Here is a 22,930-nt window from a genome sequence, read left to right as displayed (position 1 = left end):
GTATGCTTACCCATTCACTAATCCCTCTGGTCACTAACCAGTCTAATAGAGCAGGCAGTTCCTTCCCCATCCCAGTGAGGTTAGACCCTGACCATTAAGAAAACCCTCTGGTCCTTACTAAGTCATCCAGTCAACATCTTGCCTTTGGGCCAATTAATTTTTCTTACTTTTCAATTTTTTTATTTATTTTTTACAAATTAACGTCAAATTTGTTGGTGTGACAGTATCTTACATACTCCCAAGGGTGATGGGGAGCAGCCATTTCATCCATGGGGAAGGAGCCCTGTCTAAATTTTATGGGCTAGATTTTTTCTTCTGTGTTCTCCCGTGCTAATAATTTGATATTTCAGTTCCTGCAGTATACGATACATATTGCAGGGACTAAAATATGAATTATATATGCCCTTAAATTCCCTTCTCAGCCGTTGGATGCTGTGTGAACCCACTGCTGCTGCTGCTGCTAAAACTATCCCAATATTTTATTACCATGCTATGTTTTATTGCTGCTATTATGCATGGCAATAAAACAATATATGTATCTCTGTCAACATCTATGCAATTTATTCTTCCCTCCTTACTTTCATAAGCTGGAGGAGTCTAACTTTCTAGTCTCTCAGTGCAGGCGTGCCAATTCTATGGGGCTGAGGCGTCTACAGCCCCCCGCCCATGTCTGTTTGGACGGGGCTCAGCCCCCTCCTATCTTGAGGGGGCAGAGAAGGCCTGGCGGGATGTTGCCCTGGGTTGCACAGTGTCAGGAGAGATGCGCAGAGCAGTGCGGCCTGGCACACAAATGTTACATCGGGAAGATGCCTGGTCGGCACTCTCCTGATGCAAGACGTCATGCATGTGACATGCGTGACATCATATGCACGAGATGTGCATCGCACGCGTTATGTCAGTCCCCCCTCCCCCCCCAAAAAAAGTTGGCTGCAACTCGGCACCTATGCCTCAGTGTGTGCCACTCTAGTTATTATTAGCTATTGTACTGTGCCAATGAACACGTGGAAGTAAAGACTTGGATTCTATAAATTGTGCAGTGCTAATTTATACAGGGGCATTATGTACCGTATTTTTCAGTGTATAAGATGACCCCATGTACAAGACGCCCCCTATTATGGGGGACTCTGATTTAAGAAAATGGGGGGGGGGAGAGATGTATCTGTGTATAAGATGAGCCCCAATTTTGAACACTATTTTAGAGTAAAAAAACCATAGTTTTATACAAGGAAATGTACATTACTTCTGAGTTTCTGATGCTTTGATTCTGGGATCTGCTCTGGGCAATATGTTATGAGGCTCACTGCTGAAAATTTATTGAGCAAGGGCCACAGGACTGGGCATAACAGGAGCCCCGTGGGGTGTTTCCTGCTGATAGGTGCAGAACTGAGCATTGCCATCATCAGATAAATTCTGAATATGAAGCTGCTGCAGAGTCAGTGAAACTGTACAAGAGCCAAATGAATGCAAGATAATGAAAAAGAGAAAGAAAAGTAGCAATTGGCTCAGGTGGGCAAAAGGAAGTCAGCTAAATGACTCAGATCAGAAGTATTTAATTTAATCTTCCTTGGCTGAGGAATTCTGAAATATTTCATTTAAGAAAGCCACCAAGGAGAAAATAATTATTAAATGTTAATGTTTGTAATTATTCCCCCAAGACATCTTTTTTTTCCATTCTTGAATACACAGGCAAGAAAGGGGAAAAAAACCTAAGCAAAGGAAATAAATTGCCCCTGGCAGCAGCTTTCCTGGCTTCAAACAACATTCCCTGTGCCAAAGTTTGACCTTGCTTAAATTGACACAAATCTGGAGTTATATACTGCTCTTTGATTTCTAGTGAAATCATTTGGAATAGTGATCTATGTAGGAAGCCACAATGCCCCAGAGTTTATGTATCTCACATGGGACCACAGCAAAATGAATGCATGCGCAACCATCACACATGCCATTTGCGCATGCGATGCAGAAGTGCAAATAATATGCAGCCCAAACCTATGCATATCTTTCTCAGAAGTAATTAATGCAGTGCTCAAAGGGACTTGCCCCCTAGTAAGTGGGCACAGAATTGCAGCTTTAGCCCACTGGTTAATTAAACACTGCTACTTATAACTGTAAAATAAATGTGAAGGCAAATATACTGAGGGAGGGCAGAGGTGATGTTAATAGCACTGCTGAAACAGTTTAGAATTATGTCCACTTTGACAAAAAGACATTAAAAATTATTGGAAAGCGTTCAAGAGAAGAGTTATGAGAATTTTTAAGGATTGGAAAACAAGCCTAGCAGCTAGCAACTTAACACGATCAAGCTATTTATCATATCAAAAAGAAGTTGAGGAGGTGAGTTGTCCACAGGGTATAAATACTTTAATGAGGAGAAAGTATTTCATAATAAAATGCTCTCTAACCTAGAAGAGGAAGATAAAATATTAAGAAATGCGCAAAGTTCAAATTAATTCAAAATTGATAGGAAAGAAATTTCTAATGCTGAGAAATAAACCACTAAGAAATATTGCTAGGGAAGTGCAGTTTTGCATCAGCCATCCTGCAAAACAAGCCAAATTGTATTTTAGAATATGGTTTGACCCAATGCAATATGCATGTCATTAAATACTGCATTTTAAAAGAAATTAAGGTCCTATCCTACACTCCCTTTCCTGGGCTTTATTCAGTTGGGCTTACTTTTGAGTAGACATGCAGGATTGCCCTGTAAATTATGGTTTCAGCCAGGATCCCATAAGTAAAAATCATAAAAATGGACTCTGATCTGCTTCAGTCACGCTCTATCTGTGCCAATTCCAAGTATAACCTAATGGTCTGGTTGGGATGTTTATGCAGAGATTAAGACTATGGAGGAGGCCTTTGCACCAATATAAGCTCTTTGTCTGCATTGGAGGGACTGCAAATGCATGGTACCACTAATGTCAAGAATAAAGACTTGAAATGTGCTTCCAAGTGAGTCTTCTACAATGCAGTGAAATGTCAACTTAGACTCCTGCCGACCTGCTTCCTGAGCTTGGAGGCCTACAGTCTCCTTGACCGGTTGTGGGGCAGATAGTCCCACAGCAAATATGCTATTACTGTCAGGCTCAGAGCATGTATAAGTCACTAGGCGTCACAGCAGGAAGGTGTCTAAACAGACCCTGAGGTGTTCACACCAGCCCTGAAGCTTTCCCCTCCCACTTTAAGGCAATCCTCCTACCTATTTCATGTGTTGCAGGACATATATGTACTCACAAGCATTCTCTGCAGGGATGGTTTTGGGACAGGAGAGAGAAGCAGGTCAAGTCAAGCTATAGGTGTGGCCAATGGACCACCAGTTGGCCATGCCCTATTTCGACAAAAAGAAAAATACGAAAAATGAGCCACTGGTGTGTGTTTTTGGATATTTGCCCCCAGGGGTAGCTGCTGCCCATCAGGACTGATGGGGTGGAAGGCCAGGAAGCCAAGAATAGGTGGAGTCAGAGCCAAAGACAGGCAGAGCCAAATAATTCTAGTTTTGCTTCCATCCTCCTCGCTATACAACATGAAATCCTGAGACTAAGGAGGAGAAAGCTGACAGGCAGTGCCATCACTTGGACAGGTGAGGACTGGCAGAGAGCAGACTGGGGTTAGTCTCACATTCACCCAAATGAACCAGCTTTGTACCCCATTTAGCTCTCCTCCTTGTCTAAAGCTTTTAGGCCCGATATAACTGGCCAGCTTGTAAGCAGGGGCCACAGGGTACCTATTTGAAATGATACAGGGAGCCACAAGTCTGAATCATCATGAACAGAAAGATAAAGGATAAAAGCTACTTCAGATGTGGTGGGTGTTGTTGTTGTTGTTAACATCAGTAAAGTGGGCATGGACCTTTTCGGTTTCCCTCATTTTTGTTAGAACTGAATCTACACTGGGTTTGTTGTTGTTTTTTATTGGTCGTAGCTCTTTATCATCAATCTTTCATGCCTGCTCTTTCACATCTGCTGCTACTTAGGAGTAGGAAACTTGCCTCATCTATCATTCTGTAAAGCTGATTGTATAACACCAAAACCAACTGCAGAGCAATGGCCTACTTTCAGCCTGAATGCCAGAGCTCCAGGGGTATGCAGCATAGAGTAGGTTTCGCTCGCCTGCAGTTTGCAGAAGCCCTTCCTTTTACAAAACACACAGGATAAGAGTCCAACACACCATCTACTTCTGCTGTGGGGCATCTCCTTTATCTTCTGCCCCAAGCACTGGGGGGTTGGAGGAGCCTCTAAAGACAATGTCAGTGATTCACAAAGAGAGCAAAGAAACCAAGCATCCCGTTATGCAAAGTAGATATCTGGGTTCATTTTTTTAAGATGTATGTACACATGTGTATCTTCTTTCCAAAACAGGAACCGTTCACACATGTAGATTGGGTATAGCTAAGTGATAAATTGCAGGTGCGAAGGAAAGATTTGCGCACCACACTCATAATTTTCATTTGGCATCAGCTTACCTCAAAAACAACAACATGCCTTTCAATGAGACAGCCCACACATTTGACTAAAAGTCATCAAGAGATGAGTAATCAAGGAACAAGCAATCAAGTTCACATGCAGCATGCTCACAGATACATTAGAAAGGCTTTGACCCATAAGTATTCAATAGCTTAAAGACTTGAGTGTTTTCTTTTTAACCTGGGATGTCATTTTAAAATAAAGTTAAAATGAAGGCAACGGGGGAAAGGAAGAGCACACTTCAAAACACCACAGGATCACTAATTAAGGGGGAAAGGAAACTCATGGATTACAAGCCTTAGTCAGTGTATCGCAGATAGGCCTGTGGGCCAATTAGAGTCAAACTGCCTACAGAGATGCTTCTGAGTCATGAGATAACACTGCCATAGTGTGATTTTCAAAACATACAGATGTGAAGCAAACTGTGTTTACCACAACCTTTTCGCTAAAGGGCCTGAGGCAGATAGAGTGATGGTTAATATCTTCACAGGCGCCTTCTGGCTGCAATTCTCCAAACACGTTTTCTGAAATAGTGCCATTGATCCTGGAGAAAATCCCACCAGCCACGAACAACAGCTTGCTAGGGTTTCAAGAGAGCTTCTGCTTTTGACGCCTGCCTGGGACTGCAAACGGCACAAGCTGATGGTGGTGTCCTGCCAGGTGCTTTTGAAGCGATTTGCAAGATAACACACAAGAGTAATTAGTATTTGACAGTTGACATCTTACGAGGTTTCACATTTGAAGAATGCCAGTGAACGGTGCCAACAAGTCTAAAACATTCAAATCTGAAGGTTCAAAATGCAAATGTGAGTTATGTTTTTGAAATCTCGTGCAAAAATCTGGTGGGCAAAGTTGCGTGAAACCTCAGGTATTTGTTTCAGTTTTATTGTAGACCAAGCTTGCCATGGAATTCTACGGACTTTATTCTTAACTAATTTACAGCAGACAGATGTTGTGCTATCTTATCTCTGGATGGAAAATAAGATGGCAGATGGAACAATTTTCAGGCTCAATTTAAAGTGTTGCTATCATAAAAGGTAAAGGGTAAAGGGACCCCTGACCATTAGGTCCAGTCGTGACCTCTGGTGTTGCGGCGCTCATCTCGCTTTATTGGCTGAGGGAGCCGGCATACAGCTTCCGGGTCATGTGGCTAGCATGACTAAGCTGCTTCTGGCGAACCAGAGCAGCGCACGGGAACGCTGGAGCGGTACCTATTTATCTACTTGCACTTTGACGTGCTTTCAAACTGCTACGTTGGCAGGAGCTGAGATTGAGCAACGGGAGCTCACCCCGTCACAGGGATTCGAACCGTTGACCTTCTGATTGGCAAGTCCTAGGCTCTGTGGTTGCGGGTGGCGCTGTGGGTTAAAGCCTCAGCGCCTAGGACTTGCCGATCGAAAGGTCGGCGGTTCGAATCCCCGCGGCGGGGTGCGCTCCCGTTGCTCGGTCCCAGCGCCTGCCAACCTAGCAGTTCAAAAGCACCCCCGGGTGCAAATAGATAAATAGGGACCGCTTACTAGCGGGAAGGTAAACGGCGTTCCGTGTGCTGCACTGGCTCGCCAGATGCAGCTTGTCACGCTGGCCACGTGACCCGGAAGTGTCTGCGGACAGCGCTGGCTCCCGGCCTATAGAGTGAGATGAGCGCGCAACCCTTGAGTCTGTCAAGACTGGCCCGTACGGGCAGGGGTACCTTTACCTTTACCTTAGGCTCTGTGGTTTAACCCACAGCGCCACCTGTGTCCCGCGTTGCTATGATAGCCCTTGACTATTTGGGAAATTTATTGGAAGGGTTCTTTACACATGCATGGACATTTCTTGGTGTCCAGAAGCTAGAAAAGAACTTTATTATCTCTCTTAAACAAGAGTAGAATGGGAACAACAGAACTTAAATTGGTCTAGGTCACAGCCACACCATATATCTGAAGCACATATAACTTCTTCCCAAGAATCCTGGGAACTATAGTTTATCTCTTGCAGATTTACAGTTCCCAGCACCCTTAACAACATACAGTTCTGGTGCTTCTTTGTGGGAAGCAATGTGCTTTTAATGAATGGTGTGGGTGTGACCCTATTCTCTGATCTGCCACTAAGAAATATCAGGGTATCAAGGACGTGGTCTTCTCTACGGTGGTCCCACATCAGTGGAACTCCCTCCAAAAACATTGCTTGGCCACCCTCTCATGGTGTTTAAATTGATCCTGAAATTACTATTTTTTTCCAGCTTTCACTGCATTATTTACAAAATAAGAAATTGGGATTGCCATATTAAGCTAAATACAGTGGTACCTCGGGTTACATACACTTCAGGTTACAGACTTCACTAACCCAGAAATAGTACCTCAGGTGAAGAACTTTGCTTCAGGAGGAGAACAGAAATCGTGCTCCGGCGGCACGGAGGCAGCTGGAGGCCCCATTAGCTAAAGTGGTGATTCAGATTAAGAACAGTTTCAGGTTAAGAACGGACCTCCAGAACAAATTAAGTTCTTAACCCGAGGTACCACTGTATATATCAAAACTAGCCATTAAGCAACATCAAATTAAAACATGGTGACAACATTTTAATCTGATGTTATATGCTTATATTGCTTTTGGATTAAAACATTAATACAATACATATCAAAACAATTCATACGACGACATCTGAAAAGTAGTGACTATGGATTGTTTTATAAATTGTTTTGACATGTATTGTATTAACGTTTTAATCCTGATTTCTTATATTGTAAACTGTCTTGTGAGGGTTTGGCTCCCAAACGGCAGGATGAAAATGACTTAATGAAAACACTAAATAAACAGGATGGCTGCTCACATCTGTTGCCTGTGAAAACACATCTGATAGGCTTTCTCTACTACTCATGGTATGTAATTCTATACATAACAGAAGTGTTGTTCCATGCAAATACTGCTACTAATTGCCCATGGTATATTATCCTTAAACACTCTAGAAAGAGTTAATAATACAGTGGGATTTCAAGAATGTTACAGCTACTGTGAAAAATAATATACATGAATATCTAATCCTAGATTAGGGCTGCCATACGTCCAGAATTTCCTGGACATAGCTGGGATTCGCCTGTCAAAACTGGCATTCGGGCAGAATTTCCGCTAAGCTATAAAAAAAAAAATAGCTAACAACAACTTTGCCAAAACAAAGAACAAAAAACCCAACAACACTCAACAACTTTTATGTCCGGATTTTCACATTTTCAAATATGGCAATCCTATCCTAGATACTGTAGTAATGATCCTTTCCTTTGAAATAAATTGTTGGCATCCATCTGTCTCAGAAGGCAATGGAATTCACCTCCAATGGTGAAATCAAACTGCTGCAATAGCAGCACCAAAGTGAGCTCCTGGGGTGCAAGCCAAAGCAGTGTGGATCCTAAGCTGCCTAGATGACAAGACACCCCACCCCCTGGCCTTGCTGAAGTGGTCCAAAGGAAAGCAGAGCAAGACATTTGGCACCAGCTTGGTTGCAAGGACTTGCTAGAAGGATACGTACAAGGCACTACCCAACCATCTTAGGGACTCCACTCTGCATTTGTGTAGGATTTACTCCTTAGCCTGTTCTTCTCCAGAATCTATCCCACAAGGCAACAGAGAGTTGGATCAGAGTTTTCCGTCTAGATGGGCTACCTTCCAGGGTGACGAGCCCAATCAGCCCTTCTCTTCCCTCTACAGCACTTGCAGAAACTGCCTTCTTGAACATTGGACCCTCTAGTGGTCCCATCTGCTCAATCAGCTGGAGCCTGTCTTTGCATGCAGGGGATGTCCCTAAGTAACCAAGGGTTTGAGCCCCATTGGCTACTGTCACTTGGTTTAGCCGCTCATTCATTTCCTGGGGTGTGGCTGCTGTCACATGCTGACAGCTTCTAGGAGCCACAGGTGAGAGCTGAGTGCGGGTTGGGGGGAACCAAAGGTGGACAAACTACCCTAGAAGGAGAACGACGTGTTCCCCCAGAGGTAGTACCCTCCCCTAACACCCCACACACCAAAAAAAGGAAGGAGTTAATCATACAGTGGGATTTCAAGAGTGTTATAACTACTGTGAAATTTTGTAATATGCATGAATATCTAATCCTATATTGTAATAATCTTTGCCCTTGAAATAAATAGGATCTGTGTTTTCATAGAATTGCACAAGATTGTATTTTGTTGTGTCTTGTGGCTTTGCACCACCACTTGGCTGCAACATTTGGCATTTAGATGCAAACTACAATCTTTGGGTTACACTGTGGAGAAAAAACATAAGCATCAAGCGAGCTAATAATCATGGCTGTCCTCTGTTGAGTCTATTGGAGGAGACAGTGCTTTTTAAAACCATCCCAGATCCCTGTCCCATTTTGGCATAGATTCCAGACATCTAATCTTTTATACATGTCCAGTGTCCTGGCAGCTCTCAGGAGATTCCCCTCCCCCCATGCTTGCTGGTTTTGATTTATGACGCTTTCCTAGAATAATCCTGTCAATCACCACCATTTGAGTTCCCCTCTCTCCTGCGAGATGATAAACAGATTTATACTTTCCCCCAGCTGCCTTGAAATTGTTAGATCATGTTATATATGCAGAAAGGGACGCAGGTGGCGCTGTGGGTTAAAGCCTCAGCACCTAGGACTTGCTGATCAAAAGGTCAGCGGTTCGAATCCCTGCGGCGGGGTGCGCTCCTGTCGTTCGGTCCCAGCGCCTGCCAACCTAGCAGTTCGAAAGCACCCCAGGTGCAAGTAGATAAATAGGGACCGCTTACTAGCGGGAAGGTAAACGGTGTTTCCGTGTGCGGCTCTGGCTCGCCAGAGCAGCGATGTCAGGCTGGCCACGTGACCCGGAAGTGTCTGCGGACAGCACCGGCTCCCGGCCTATAGAGTGAGATGAGCGCACAACCCTAGAGTCTGGCAAGACTGGCCCGTACAGGCAGGGGTACCTTTTATATATGCAGAAACCTTTTATAAGACTGCCAGTTAGTGGATAATGCCCCTTTTGGATGACCTGGACTGCCATCCTATGGTCCCTGGAATGATAATGATGATAGTGCTGATTAGACTACAGACTGAAAATTACCATTCTGGGGCCTCGTTCTGGAGGGTAATACAAAAAGGGTTGCATCTAATGAAGCTGCCCTGTTAGCATAAGGACTTCGACTCGTACAGCAGAACTTCCTCTTCCTTTCTGCTCCCCAAACCTCTGTGGAGAAACCTCAGAACAGGCATAGGAGGCAGCAGGGGAGAGCAGAACCTGTGTGACTCAAATTGTTTCCTTGTACACATCTAGAGTGGTACCTCGGGTTATAGACGCTTCAGGTTACAGACTCGGCTAACCCAGAAATAGTACCTCAGGTTAAGAGCTTTGCTTCAGGATGAGAACAGAAATCGTACGGCGGCAGTGGAAGGCCCCGTTAGCTAAAGTGGTACCTCAGGTTAAGAACGGACCTCCAGAACGAATTAAGTTCTTAACCCGAGGTACCACTGTACCCATTTATGAGAATTTAGCTTATCCTTAGCATTCTAAGGATTGACTCATATTTCTGTGACTGGGGTAAGTGCCTTAAAAGTTCTTCCAAGTACAAACTGTAAATGAGCAAGTAGTATATATATATATATATATATATATATATGCAGGTTTTGGTGTCCTCGGGTGTCTTCCCGTGTAAAAGTTGGGGTGTCTAGGCGACGTTTCGACGAGGTCTCACTCGTCATCTTCAGGCTGGTGCTTTCGGCTTCTTGTTACTGGAACAGAGCAGGATCTCAGTGTTTGAGTTCCTATAAATACTGTTGAGGGGTGTGGTGTATAGCCTCCAATGTTCTGGGCCGAGAGGAAGTTCCCAGGCTAGTGTGCCTTTTCTTCTTTTGTTCCTTAGTTGCTTGAGGGATATCTTGAGTGATTTCTTGAGTGATATCCTGAGTACCACTTAGGTGGGTCATTAGGTGTGGATTAGTTGCTAAAGCCTTTGTGTCTTGACCTCTTGAACTTTGTGAAGAGTTTTTCTGAGAAGATGGCTGTAGTTCACAAAGTTCAAGAGGTCAAGACACAAAGGCTTTAGCAACTAATCCACACCTAATGACCCACCTAAGTGGTACTCAGGATATCACTCAAGAAATCACTCAAGATATCCCTCAAGCAACTAAGGAACAAAAGAAGAAAAGGCACACTAGCCTGGGAACTTCCTCTCGGCCCAGAACATTGGAGGCTATACACCACACCCCTCAACAGTATTTATAGGAACTCAAACACTGAGATCCTGCTCTGTTCCAGTAACAAGAAGCCGAAAGCACCAGCCTGAAGATGACGAGTGAGACCTCGTCGAAACGTCGCCTAGACACCCCAACTTTTACACGGGAAGACACCCGAGGACACCAAAACCTGCATACCTATACCCGTGAAAATCTACGAAAGCAAATATATATATATATATATATATGCACACCAAAATATTGCGATGTGGAATGCATTTGCTCAGTGTTCCATTCGATTCCCCTGCCCATCAGTTTTTCCATTCTCTCCCACCTCAGCCGTCAGTCAGCATTCCGTGCCTACTGAGCATGCTCAGGACACATCGGCCTGGTTTTATTGGTCCCCTTAGGTTATTGCCTTTCTGCAAACCTCAGGGATTTCCCAAGCATGCTGGTCCCTCCCTCTTGTGAGTGGGTGGCACAGTTTTGGCTACATAAGAACTGGCACTCAAGAGAACCGTGGCCGCTATCATCGATGATGATGGTGGTTATTGTGTCCTTCCAAAACAAGCACTGCCGTACTTTCGTATGTATTCGTGTTGCTATTTTTATCCTGTTTTCACAACATATAATGCAATGCGGGTGTTTCTCTCTCGAACAAATATTTTTCTTGGCTTATCTAGTGAGGGTTAAAAAGACAGCTGTTAAGATGAAAAGCAATATATTTGAGTTGACTGGCTCTTAGATGTGTTGATCATCATGCGCTGTTTGATTCTTATCTTATTCATTCTGGAACACGATTTAAATATTGGAAACCTCAAGGCTCAGAAACAAACCAGCTGCAAGCTAGGCAACTGCTGAAGAACATCATAACCTAGTATTCAGTGCTGGTTGGAGGATTAGAGTTGTACATCTGGAAATGCTGGGGCCTAGAGAAGAGATGGGGAGACTTTGCACTTCCATAAATAGTTGGACTACAACTCCCATCATCCCAGACCATGCTGAGTGGAGCTAACGGGAGCTAACATCATCACCAGGGTCTCAGAATCCCCATACATGATCTCAAGGGCCTCTGAATGAATGAGAATATCCATTAATTCATTGTGCCCTGGTAACAATGCTGTTGCTATCTATCCTAATGTAGCTAGAAGACAACAGGAGATCCAATACACGTCTCTCATGTGCCCGAAGAAACAAGTGGCCAAAGCACTTTATGAGATTATAAGCATTTTGTAGAGGCAAATGGAATTCACATGATGGTGGGAGGGATGGAGATAATTATATTGAAATTACCTGAGTCTGTTACAGTGAGATTAGTAGGATGGACAATAGATCGTGGTTGCAGCTCTCACCTCACAAAAGTCCCCACACCAACCCCCTTTTTAAAAAGAGCTCTAGTTATACAAATATTATGTAGGGTTTAACTTTTTCTTATAAAAAGTGTATTGCAGTGTAGGAGGGTGGTGAGCAGGAACACATGGATCCATGACCTGCAGAAGTGTTCATGTGACTCAGCTGTCAGCTAATTTCCACAGCCCTAAAACAAAGCATGTGTGAACACACTGACAATTAATGGTGCCCGACATGGAGGCTTGTTTTTGCATTTTAAAGACACAAATAGTGTTTTTGTGTGCAATCTTATACGTGCCTATTCAATGGGACCTACTCTCCAGGAAAGAGTATGTATGATTATAGTCTTGCTGTAACATTCAGGTGCAAACCAGATGTGAGGTGCAGAACCTTGATGGGTCTCCTGGTGTGTTGTTGTTGTTGTTGTTGTTAAAAGCAGCTGTGTGAAGGATCCAGTTTGGATCAAGACCACAACACTGGATTCAAAGACAAAGAGTCAAACTAGGTGTGAAGCCATATCTGCCTTTCCCCCATTGAGCTACAGTAATAAGAGCTTCAGGGGGAAAGCTACTGTGAGAATCTCTTCTCTGCAGTTCTTGTTGTTGTGTAAATATTCATTAACAGAGGGTTCATTATGCATATGCTATGCATATTTCCTCAGAAGTACGTCCCACTATGTTTGATAGGGTTTGTTCCCAGGTAAGTGTTGATAGGCTGCCTAAACCCATTAACCTGGGAGTGGACCCCATTGAGGTAAAGTTGGGCTCAAAGGGATTTACTTTTGAGCAGATATGATTAGGGTCCTTATACTCCCCGATGGACTCTAAGGATAATTTACCAACACAATGCACTACAGTAGGGGTGAAGAACCTGGACTTCAACTCCCATCATTCCTGACCATTAGCCATGCTGGCTGGGGTTGATGGAAGCTGAAGTCTCTCAACAGGTGGAGGAGCACAGGTCTCCCATCTCTGGACTGAAGGTTTCACATAATGTAAAGCTGCATCCCATAGCTTTTATCTTTGCTACTCGGGATTTCGTTCCCTATCACCGTGGAGGGGAGCCAAAGGAACGACACTTCTCAAATGAAGAGAGTGTCATTTTGGTTGTAACTGAAATGGAACTAGCTCATTATTCTTTTGTTGTTGATGCTGCCGCTGTTGTTGAAGGATACCTGACTGAAACGCCTAACGATATTTTTGCCCTTCAGGTCATGTTAGCGGAAACTTTGGAGATTAGGTTTTCGGGGTAAAAAACAAAAAAACTTCGTTTTATGAAACAAGATTAAAGCAAAGCAATTAAAGGATAAGGCTCAGATTTAATTTTCTCCCCAAAATGTAATTTTTCATGCAGTGACAACCTCAAACCCTTTTCAAGTTTTATAGCTATTTCACATTTGGCACAAAGAACAGGAAACCATCTGTAGCAGACCAAGATCATCGCAAGGCTATTCACAGATATGGGGAGGGGAAGACCGAGATGAAAAGCAATGAAATGTTAACTTTAAATAAAAGCTTTGAAGGTGTGCAGAGGATGCTGGTTTCTGCCTTGGGCCTTGATCTCTGCAAACAAACAAAACCCTGAAACAATGAATAATTACTCTTATTCTTAGAATAAAAAGTTGAGTATTGTAGGACAAGAAACAAGCCAAAGTACAAGGACTGGGGTACATTCATAGTTTTGCAGCTCAAATCCATGTGTTTACTAGTTAGAAAGTCCCACTGAATTCTATGGTGCTCCCGAGTAATTAGGTTTCTCTGTTCTCCTGAGGTCTCCCCTCTCCCACTTGACCCTGTTCTGGGGGCCTATAGTGTCAACGCTAATTGTGCCACGGGTTTAAACTATGTGTTTTATTATCTTCAAACACGACAAGTTACATGCTGATTAACAATTTAAATAAACGTTTCAAATAAGTAAAACCTATTGAACAGGAGATCCATTGTAAAACTACCTTTTGTTTTTCTCTCACCTTTTCAAGTTCTACTTTTCCTGAGGCTCCCTAACAATGGCCTGGTTTGGATGTAACACTAAGCCATAGCTTAGCATTGATGGAACAAGCCCTTTTAAGATTTGGTGCTTGACCATTCCCCTGCCTGCTATAATAATAATAATAATAATAATAATAATAATAATAATAATAATAATAATTTATTTATTTATTTATTTAATTTTTATACCTCCCTATGCCCGCCAAAGGAGGATACAGGAAGAAGCTACTTCTAGATTTAAACTAACCATGGTTTGTTATTATGCTTGATAAAGAGAAAGAAACTGTGCTTAAACTATGTTTTATTGAAACAAGCCAGGATCAAACTACGGTTTCTGATCCTGGTTTATTAAAAAAAAAAAAAAAACCCCTCAAAAAACCCATATTTTAACCTAACCTCAATTCCTGGTGGAAGCAGTGGAGCTTCTCCTCAAGAAAGTTTACATCAGCATTGGGCTTTTAGCAATTTATGTTTTTTTAAAAAATAAGGGGACAATTATGGGAGCTCTCAGATGGCCTGTTTGCTGAACATTCATCCTGATTTGTTTGCAAAGAGTTTAGGGGATGTTGGGTATTTAATGGACACTTGCTCAGATTTATTTGGTGGGAGATTAGACAAAGTTGGGACGTGGGTGGCGCTGTGGCTTAAAGCCTCAGTGCCTAGGACTTGCCAATCGAAAGGTCGGCGGTTCGAATCCCCGCGGCAGGGTGCGCTCCCATCGTTCGGTCCCAGCGCCTGCCAACCTAGCAGTTCGAAAGCACCCCCGGGTGCAAGTAGATAAATAGGGACCGCTTACTAGCGGGAAGGTAAACGGTGTTTCCGTGTGCGGCTCTGGCTCGCCAGATGCAGCTTGTCACGCTGGCCACGTGACCCGGAAGTATCTGCGGACAGCGCTGGCTCCCGGCCTATAGAGTGAGATGAGCGCACAACCCTAGAGTCTGGCAAGACTGGCCCGTATGGGCAGGGGTACCTTTACCTTTTACCTTTTAGACAAAGTTGCATCAAAGCAAATGTTATCCCACTCTTCCCAGTGCATTTCCCTGCCTCTTTTCTTATTGGAAAAGTCCACTCTTTCGTTGTATGAGATCTCCCAGTTATCTATATTTGCTGGTACATGATTGAATCCCACATGAGAATAGTGACAGTCTGGAAGCACCCTAAGAGACACAAGTTAGAAATTCGGATTCAGAGTGGTGTGGAAGGATTGAACACAGTAACCCAATTCAGAGTATGACCACAACAAGCAATTTACCGTATTTTTCGCCCTATAGGACGCACTTTTTCCCCTCCAAAAATGAAGGGGAAATGTGTGTGTGTCCTATGGGGCGAATGCAGGCTTTTGCTGAAGCCTGGAGAGCGAGAGGGGTCGGTGCGCACCGACCCCTCTCGCTCTCCAGGCTTCAGGAGAGCCCTAGCCCCACAAGGTCGGGGGACAGAGGGAGGCGGAACGCCGCCATCCTGCTGTCTCCTGAAGTGGTTTGGAGGCTGACGGCAGGGAGACCCCGCCGCCAGCCCCGCAAGCTCCGGGGACAGTGGGGAGGCGCAGCGCGTCTCCCCGCTGTCCCCGGACCTGATCTCAAGGCGGGCGGCGGGGAGAAGAGCGCTTCTCCCCCCTGCCTGCCCCGCAAGCTCCGGGGACAGCTGGGAGGCGCAGCGTGTCTCCCCGCTGTCCCCGGACCTGATCTCAAGGCGGGCGGCGGGGAGAAGAGTGCTTCTCCCCGCTGCCGGCTCCACAAGTGCCTGGGGGGGAAAAATAAAAATCTTTTCCTTTATTCCCCCCCCCAAAAAACTTGATGCGTCCTATGGGCCGGTGCGTCCTATGGGGCGAAAAATATGGTAGATCTTAAGAAATACATTGTCATTTGATCTTATGACAACCACCAGCATAGACATTCTTCAAAGAAAGCTAATACTTTTTAATAGGGCCATACCTATCAAAGGCTATATTTGGGGATGAGATTTCCATATTAATAGATAGCAACAACAGCAGGATATCTTGCTTAAAAGCTTCCCTCAGGGCGCCCGGTGACTGATGTATGAGACAGAAGGCTGGACGAGGGCTTTTGCTCGTCTTGAGCAATGCCGTTCTCCATTCTTTTGTTCTCATTATTCACCCCAGGATTATAAACTAAGCTATTATTTGGTTCAGCAAGTTTTAGGACTGGGCCATACATTTTATGATTGTAGCACCTCGGTGCAGAAAATTACCTTCCAGAGAATTACTTTCCACATCTAGATAAGAAGTGCAATTAGTTTTAATTGCTTGCAAATGGCAACCAAACAATATTTTAGATGTGTGCCTTTCTCCTACTTTGAGGGAATCAAGGGTTTTTCCAGGCAGTTCAGAACAAGCATGCCCTAAACAGCATTTGTAGGTAGCAAGCAATACTTTGCAAGTCCCACACCAGCAGGACATCTAGTCCTCCTGTAAAGGGAATGGTTGCCATACTTTGTGCAACAACATAATCAACAGCAAAAGAAAAGTAATAGTAATGCAATAAGAGGTTGTTGAAATGACATTGTGAGGTTGTCAGACAGGAATGGAATTTGTTATCTCTCAGAGTTTTAAATAAAACGTGTCAAGATTACAAAACTGGGGAGCTCACATCCTTCAAGAACTTTTATTTTTATTCTCAAACCCACAACATGGCATGATTTGGGATGGATCTACACCAATTGCAAAAACGCTTTTAAAAAATGTAATAGCAGCTCTCAATGCAGTTTCCCATTGATGATGGATTGCTGTTCTACAGAGGCCTCTGCTGTCACATTTTTATAATGCATTTTAACGTTATAACTGACCAGTGTAGATTTGCCCCTAGTGAAGAGATATGGTGTGTCTTGTATTTGATAAAAATGTTGCATACAGTACTCATACAGTAACTTCTAGGTATTTCTGAAACACATACAGCCAGACTACAAAGATGAAAATACCATGATTTCCTCAGATATAAAATATTGAGTGTTGTTTGGGAATTCTAAGAAAGAAAGAAAATTCAAGGCAGTTTTGAAATAAGTGATTAAAATCAGTGCAGTTTTTAAAGGTTCTGGCTTCTTGATTCAAAATGGCATTCAACTGAATCCAAAAAGATGAAAACCTACTCCTTGATATGAGGAACCACCTTGCAAAATTTTGTTAAAATCAGGGCAGTTTTGAGAGGTTCAACCCACCATCTTGGTTCAAAATGGTGGTGAATCGTAGTCAACATAGACAAAAACCTACTCCTTGAGCTCCCTAACCATCATGCAAAGTTTGGTTACGATGTCTTAAGTGGTGTCCAAATGGATAACCAACAAATGAACAATTTTCCAAAATATATAGTAGAAAGAAAATATATCACATACAGCATTTGGAAAAGGTACTAAGCCTACAATTTGATCCTGACCTGTTTTTAGGAGGTGATTTAATTATTGTTTGATTTTATACCAATGTCATATATTTGATGTTAGACGATATTTAGATGTTAGATATTTGAAGCCGGTTAGACAATAGGACCAGTGCCTAAGCCAATACCACTCAATTCGTGTAATCAATAAAGTTGTGGCCTATTTTCACCCATTAACCTAAAATACTGGTGTCCTGTGTCTTTATTTCCGAGGGGGAGGCAGGAACTCGCCATGCAATTATTATTATTACAATGGAAGAACAAGTGGAGAAGTGCCAGGATAGAACACAACGTTTAGTGCATTAAAAACTAAGGCTGTGCACTGGATTTCTCTGGGGCTGAAATCCTGAGCCAAACTGGGTGTATTCAGAAGGATTTGGACCTCAGGCAGGAAGGAGAGGAAGGTGTGAGTGAGAAGGACAATCTGCAAAATAGGAGGGACCTCCACACAGCTGTGTCTTCACTGGAGAAGGAGGGCAATAGTCTTTCCTTCCACGCCTCTCCTTCTTCCTGCCCCTGAAGCAGCACTCAGCAGGACTTGATGCTCCTTCTTAACAACTGTTGAACAGGAGGATCCAATCCTGTGTGGTCCTGTGTGGTGCTGCTCCTTTGCAATCTGTTCCTGTGTGGTGCAGGCACATCCCCCTCCCAACTATATTTTTAATACGTTCAAATAGGATTTTTAAAAAACCCTTTAAAACTCCTTTGCTACACCCCTGAATTGATTTAGGGATGGATTTGGTGACCCCCCCTCGGCAGAACAGGATGAATTGGTCTGATCTGGTGGCCACAGATCGAGACCACAGGGTGGATTGGGGGGTCCACACCCCCCCCAGTAAAATCTCATTTTGTGGAATGGGCCTGTGCCAGTCTTTCAAACGGGGGGCGGGGGGGGGGGCGTGAGGAAAACAACTATTCAGGGCATCCTGCAGCCAAGATTCAAAGCTGTCATTTGCTAAAATGTTACTTCCCAGCCACTGTGATTGCAGGGAGAGAAGAATCAAAATGTGCCACAGGCTCAGAAGCTCTTAAGACCGATTAAGATAAGCCTAACATTAAGTGTTGTGCAATTTATAATTCCCAAGTACATTTCATGACGGCTGAGGCCCTTGATTTGTGACTTTTCCCATTCGGAGTTAATAATTCTGAAATAAAAATGTCACAGAGGAAGGCCTACATGTCTATTAACTGCGTCTTGGCACCCATTGTGTTAATGAAAAAAGTATGCAGATTTGATGATTAGCTGTAACTAAAATGTACAGCCCTCCAGCCACGATGTGCTTTTCGATGTGCTCTAAAGTTACACCAAATGAGTTGTCTAACCCTGGGTTAGACTCTAAGGCTTTTGAGCTTGGATGGTTTCCTTTTCAAACTGTTTGGCATAGATCAAAAAGTTGATTTATTTCTTTCCGTCTTGCACTCCCTCCCAAGCTGGGAAGCTGCTCCGCCTTCCCAGGATCAGGCGCGAAACCTAGGTAAGGTTTTAGACACGGCAAAAGCTTCAGAGCAGTTTTCCTCTTGTGATGGAAGAGCGAAATGAAGGAAGCAGAACAATGGTAAGAGACGATATTAGAATTATTGCTTTACAGCTCTCTACCAAAATGGATATTTGGCCAGAGTTACCATAGATTTAATCTTTTGTGTGTGTGTTTTGCAATCAAAGATAACTAACCCGAAAATAGTGAGCAAGTCATCGTACTAAAATACAAGTGATAATTAGTACAGTATATATTTCTGGTGGAAATGGATTGTTTTAATGGTGAAAAAACCCTGTTGTGTAATAAGCACCAATGGACAGGTCATTTCAACAGTTTCTTCAAGCGCAATAAGAAATGAAAGGTGCATTTAGAAATAGATTCACACATGCTAAAATGATATTGTTTTTCTGCCTTAAATAAAGTTTCTGGGGCTGCAAGACTGTATTAGATGACCTGGCTATCGTCCTCATTGAAATCCGTGGGATATATTTTTGAATCGACACATATAGAATCATTCTTCTCCCCACCATTTGGGACACATTAAAACACTAAAGAAGAACCTGCATAAAAACCCTAGATTGGTACTGATTTCAGTGACATTTGTACCCTGCCCTTAGTACAGCACTCTGGCTAGTAAGTACAAACTGTGTCAACTCTTACATCTGTGCAATCTCAATTTATTTTAGGAGCATTTTTAAGGGTTTAGAAGGGCTGTTAGGGATGCTGGGGTCTGGTGCCTAGCTATGCTTTTCAATTTAATGAAACAATAAAGAAGAGGTGGATGAGATAGCATGTACAAATAACGCTCGTATAGCTCATTTCTTTACACTCAAATAAAGAGGTGTATTAAGCTTAGTAAGAGCAGGAGAGTCTGTGCTAGTTCAGTGTTTCTCATACTTTTTGAACATGAGTCCCCCTTCTAAATGAACTCGTCTGTTTTTCTCCACCACCCCCTCCAATGACCCAGTAGCAATAATCTGTTTTGTAGGTGAGATGCAGGCAGAGAGAAGGAGACCCTTGCTCACGTGTCACACATAACACAGTCATGTGTGAACAGTTGGTTCTGCATGCAAAGAGCTATGAGTTGGGGTTCCACTCCTATCACCAGCGCTAGCAGAGAAACGGAGCAGAATTTATTTGACACCCCTCTAAAACAATGTACCGGGAAGCATCATAAAAAGAAAACAGCAGGTCTTTCTGAGCAACCTTCTTCACAAGGTTGACACACGGATGATAAGGCAATGAAGGGGCATCTGCTTGGGGACATTCAATCCACCCAGGTTTGGACTTGGGGGATGAGGAGACTTGCCACCTACTTCATGATTCCATCCCTCCCTGAAACCCCATGCTTTCCCTGTAAATCGGGAATGGAGAACTCTGGCTCTCCATATCTTCTTGGCTTCCATTATCCATGGCCATTGCCCATGCAAGTTGGGCCTGATGTGAGCCAGTGTGGTGTAGTGGTTAAGAGCGGTAGACTCCTAATCTGGGGAACCGGGTTCGCGTCTCCGCTCCTCCACATGCAGCTGCTGGGTGACCTTGGGCCAGTCACACTTCTTTGAAGTCTCTCAGCCCCACTCACCTCACAGAGTGCTTGTTGTGGGGGAGGAAGGGAAAGGAGAATGTTAGCCGCTTTGAGACTCCTGAAGGGGAGTGAAAGGCGGGATATCAAATCCAAACTCTCCTCTCTCTCTCTGATGGGGCTTGGGAATCCAATAATATCCAGGAGGCCACAGGTTCCTCACTCCTTCTAAACCACCCCTCATTTGGGCAACCACAGCATAAGAACAGGATTTGTTACATATTCTAATCCTTAAAAAAAATGTTACTGAATTGTTAACGATCCCATCACCTACCTCAATTCTCAGGGTATATAAAACTTGAGGTCATCTAACAAGAATTAGTTATCTTTTAATACAGGTGGATTTGTGATTACAGTACTAGAGCGTTTAAAGGATTTGTTATTTTTCCAGCTTTTCAATGAATCTATATTAATAAATAAGTAATGCTTTGCCTGCACTGGTTGCAAAAATATGGAACCAATGTGGATTCTCAGTATCTCGTGAGTCTGGCCATCCTGGTACAGTTGTAACACTTGTCTTATTTTTGTGTAAACTCATACACTTGGACATAGGAACAGCACAGGATTAAACTCTGTGGAGGCCCCTAGGCAGTTGAAATCTCGGGGGACCCCTTGTGTGCTTGCTCTAGTGGAATAACATTGAACTAAGAAAGCTTGATTGTAATTTTCTTTCAAGATCAAATCAATATTATTTTGATCCGTTATTGCGGGGCCGCTAAAAGGCGTGGGGCCCCTAGGCCTGTGCCTACTCTGTCTATTTGGTAATCCAGCACTGCATAGGAAGAGAAAAGTTGAAAGACTGTGATAATGCATGGTTGCGATTCACTTACTGATTTCAACGTAGCCTTTAAAGGCTTTGGTTTTCATAAAAATGAATGACAAATGTAACATTTTCTTACTTCTGCCGACAGCTTCAGCACGCTTAGAAGCAAAACCTGTTACCTACTAGCAAGTAAATGCAATTAGAAGGAAGGCGGAAAATTGTCAATGTATCATACAGTACATTTAACATGCCACATATGAACGATTTTTAAGATGCAAGTATTTGCTGGCAAATCTAGAGAAAGAAAGGAAACTTCTATGCTTATGCGTGCAGAAGTGTAAGTTTCTCTGGAGGGCATGCTTCCTTATATCAAAATGTCCAGATTCACTGAAGTCGCTGCCAAATGCTCGCTGACTTCCGTGGATTCAGGTTACCCCCTTAAGCCCTACATCTCTGTGCTTTTCAATAAGATATGTATTCCTCCAGCGCCTAAGGGTCAAATTACTCAAGCATTACATCATTGTAGCGGAAGACATGCGCCCTGAAGGGGGAAGCCTCATTGATTATAGAGCAGGAGCACTACCTCAAACAATTCTCTCTGAAGGACCCCGAAGGGCAGATATGCCACCAAATATAATCTCTGGGAAGAGGATCCATGTAGGCGGTGACATGATTATGTATGAAAAGTATATATAATAATTATGAAAGCCATTGAATTTGTATGTCAACTAAACTCCATCGGGAATGTATTCTAAATGCTGTACAGAAACAGGCAGTGGGTCGATCAGGTAGCCCTCAGGGTGATTGCTAAATATCTGAGTCTCCTTTTTATATATATAAAAATGATGGAATCAGGTTTCTAGGGGTTCTTGGGGGGAAAGGTAGACGGCAGATGGCCATCCTACCTGAAGGAGCATCTCCACCTCCATCGTTCTGCTCGGACACTGAGGTCCAGCGCTGAGGGCCTTTTGGCGGTTCTCTCGCTGCGAGAAGCCAAGTTACAGGGAACCAGGCAGAGGACCTTCTCGGTAGTGGCGCCCGCCCTGTGGAACTCCCTCCCACCAGATGTCAAAGAGAAAAACAACTACCAGACTTTTAGAAGACATCTGAAGGCAGCCCGGTTTAGGGAAGCTTTTAATGTTTAATAGGTTATTGTATTTTAGTGTTTTGTTGGAAGCTGCCCAGAGTGGCTGGGGAAACCCAGCCAGATGGGTGGGGTATAAATAATAAATTATTATTATTATTATTATTATTATTATTATTATTATTATTACATCTGTTAAAAACCTCCAATGAAATGGAGTAGATTTCTACTTCTGAGGTTGTCTATTCCACTGTCAAATAGTTCTGGCCATCAGCAAGTTCTTCCTAAAGTTCAATCTCCTTCCTTGTAATTTTAATTCAAGCCAGGGACCCCATCAGGAAGCAGGTTCCTCTGGGAATGTATGTTTGTATAGTTAGTCCCACTGGGGTATGACAAGCCACAGGGATTGAAGAGGCGGTGTGGCCAAACTCGGGAGATCCATGGCATGCTGTGGTGTGGGGCTCCATTCCATTGGGGGCACCAAAGTGCTTCAGGCGCATACTGTATTGGCTTGCCCAGTTGGCCCTGGGACAGCGTGAGAGAGAGACTTTGGATGTAAATTATATACCTGAGCACAGAATCATAGAATTGTAGAGTTGGAAGAGGCCACAAGGGCCATCTAGCTCAATTCCCTGCAATGCAGGAATATTTTGTCCACCGTGGGGCTCAAACCCA

General features: G+C 43.5%; 1 protein-coding gene across 2 annotated transcripts in view; it reads left to right on the top strand.

Moving 5' to 3' along the window:
- EDAR (ectodysplasin A receptor) overlaps positions 1 to 22,930 on the top strand; it is an 81,989-nt gene that overhangs the window by 1,892 nt on the left and 57,167 nt on the right. Inside the window, exon 1 of one of the 2 annotated variants that reach the window (XM_077927637.1) lies at positions 18,752 to 18,904. The exons of the other annotated variant lie outside the window; for it this stretch is intronic. Within the exon in view, the coding sequence (XP_077783763.1) occupies positions 18,872 to 18,904 (33 nt within the window). The 5' untranslated portion in view covers positions 18,752 to 18,871. Of the gene's footprint in view, positions 1 to 18,751; positions 18,905 to 22,930 lie in introns of those variants that run through there. 2 annotated transcript variants of the gene reach the window in all.

The sequence above is a fragment of the Podarcis muralis genome, chromosome 4 (assembly GCF_964188315.1).
Source record: "Podarcis muralis chromosome 4, rPodMur119.hap1.1, whole genome shotgun sequence".
Lineage (NCBI taxonomy): Eukaryota > Metazoa > Chordata > Lepidosauria > Squamata > Lacertidae > Podarcis > Podarcis muralis.
Note: the sequence above shows the minus strand (reverse complement) of the source record. Positions and strands in the feature narration are given on the sequence as shown.